The 1,025-nt window shown below is 49.6% G+C and overlaps 1 protein-coding gene across 1 annotated transcript in view; it reads left to right on the top strand.

The window, feature by feature from the left end:
- Positions 1-907: 907 nt before the first annotated feature.
- The window catches only part of LOC143023982 (uncharacterized), a 711-nt gene continuing 593 nt past the window's right edge, over positions 908-1,025 (top strand). Inside the window, exon 1 of the mRNA XM_076182666.1 lies at positions 908-1,025. This exon is cut by the window's right edge and continues 593 nt beyond it. Coding sequence (XP_076038781.1) covers positions 908-1,025 — 118 coding nt within the window.

Below are 1,025 nucleotides of genomic sequence, written 5' to 3'. Positions count from 1 at the left end.
GACCATGGTCCCCAGAAATGCGGGAAAGGTGGATTCCCCCGGTTTTGGCGTTAATGGCATCAATTATGGCATTCCCCATAGATTTCAAGTTGGTGGTAGGATCCCTGGAGATTCGTCCAAATTTAGAGGCATCTCCCAAGATCATATCCATCTTTTGTAAGTACTCACACTTTGGCAGGAGAACGAACACAGGAGATTTGTCGGCTCTTCTTATAACAATGTCTTCGTTTTCCCGGAGTTCTGTAGCGGCTTTCTTCAGGCTGGCTTCAATCAGACGACTCCTATAGGAACCTCGAGATTGACTTGCTTCGGCCAACAATTCGACAGAAAGGTTGAGGGAAGTAGAAACTTTACCCTCGTGTTCTAGAGCGTAGATGTTCTCAAGGAGAACCTCTATCTCCACTCTCTTCTAGTGAGGGCTGGGCTTTTTTAGGGCATGACAGTTGAGGCTCGAGGTTCCTATAGGAGTCATCTGATTGATGCCAGCCTGAAGAAAGCCGCTACAGAACTCCGGGAAAACGAAGATATTGTTATAAGAAGAATTCCTCTTCTCTCACACCTCCTTGCATGTTGAAGTTCAAACCCTTAGACAAGACCTTGGTCTCGGGTTGACTGAGTGGTCTACTCGAGAGGTTCCTAACCCACCTTTCCGGCTCCTGCCGCCTAGTGTCTAATAATGGCGGCAGGAGCCGGAAAGGTGCATGTTGAAGTTCAAACCCTTAGACAGGACCTTGGTCTCGGGTTGACTGAGTGGTCTACTCGAGAGGTTCCTAACCCACCTTTCCGGCTCCTGCCGCCTAGTGTCTGATAATGGCGGTAGGAGCCGGAAAGGTGGGTTAGGAACCTCTTGAGTAGACCACTCAGTCAACCCGAGACCAAGGTCCTGTCTAAGGGTTTGAACTTCAAGATGCAAGGAGGTGTGAGAGAAGAGGAATTCCTGGCTGCGGTGGAAACGGGAGTCAACTTGATGACGTGCAGTGAGGAAGGTAAACAGGACACAAGGATGCGCATAGTGGGAGCACTGG

This window comes from Oratosquilla oratoria, unplaced genomic scaffold (assembly GCF_046742065.1).
Source record: "Oratosquilla oratoria isolate Oo_2021 unplaced genomic scaffold, ASM4674206v1 SCAFFOLD76, whole genome shotgun sequence".
Taxonomy (NCBI): domain Eukaryota; kingdom Metazoa; phylum Arthropoda; class Malacostraca; order Stomatopoda; family Squillidae; genus Oratosquilla; species Oratosquilla oratoria.
The sequence above is the reverse complement of the archived record's forward strand: the minus strand, read 5'-3'. Positions and strand labels throughout refer to the sequence as shown.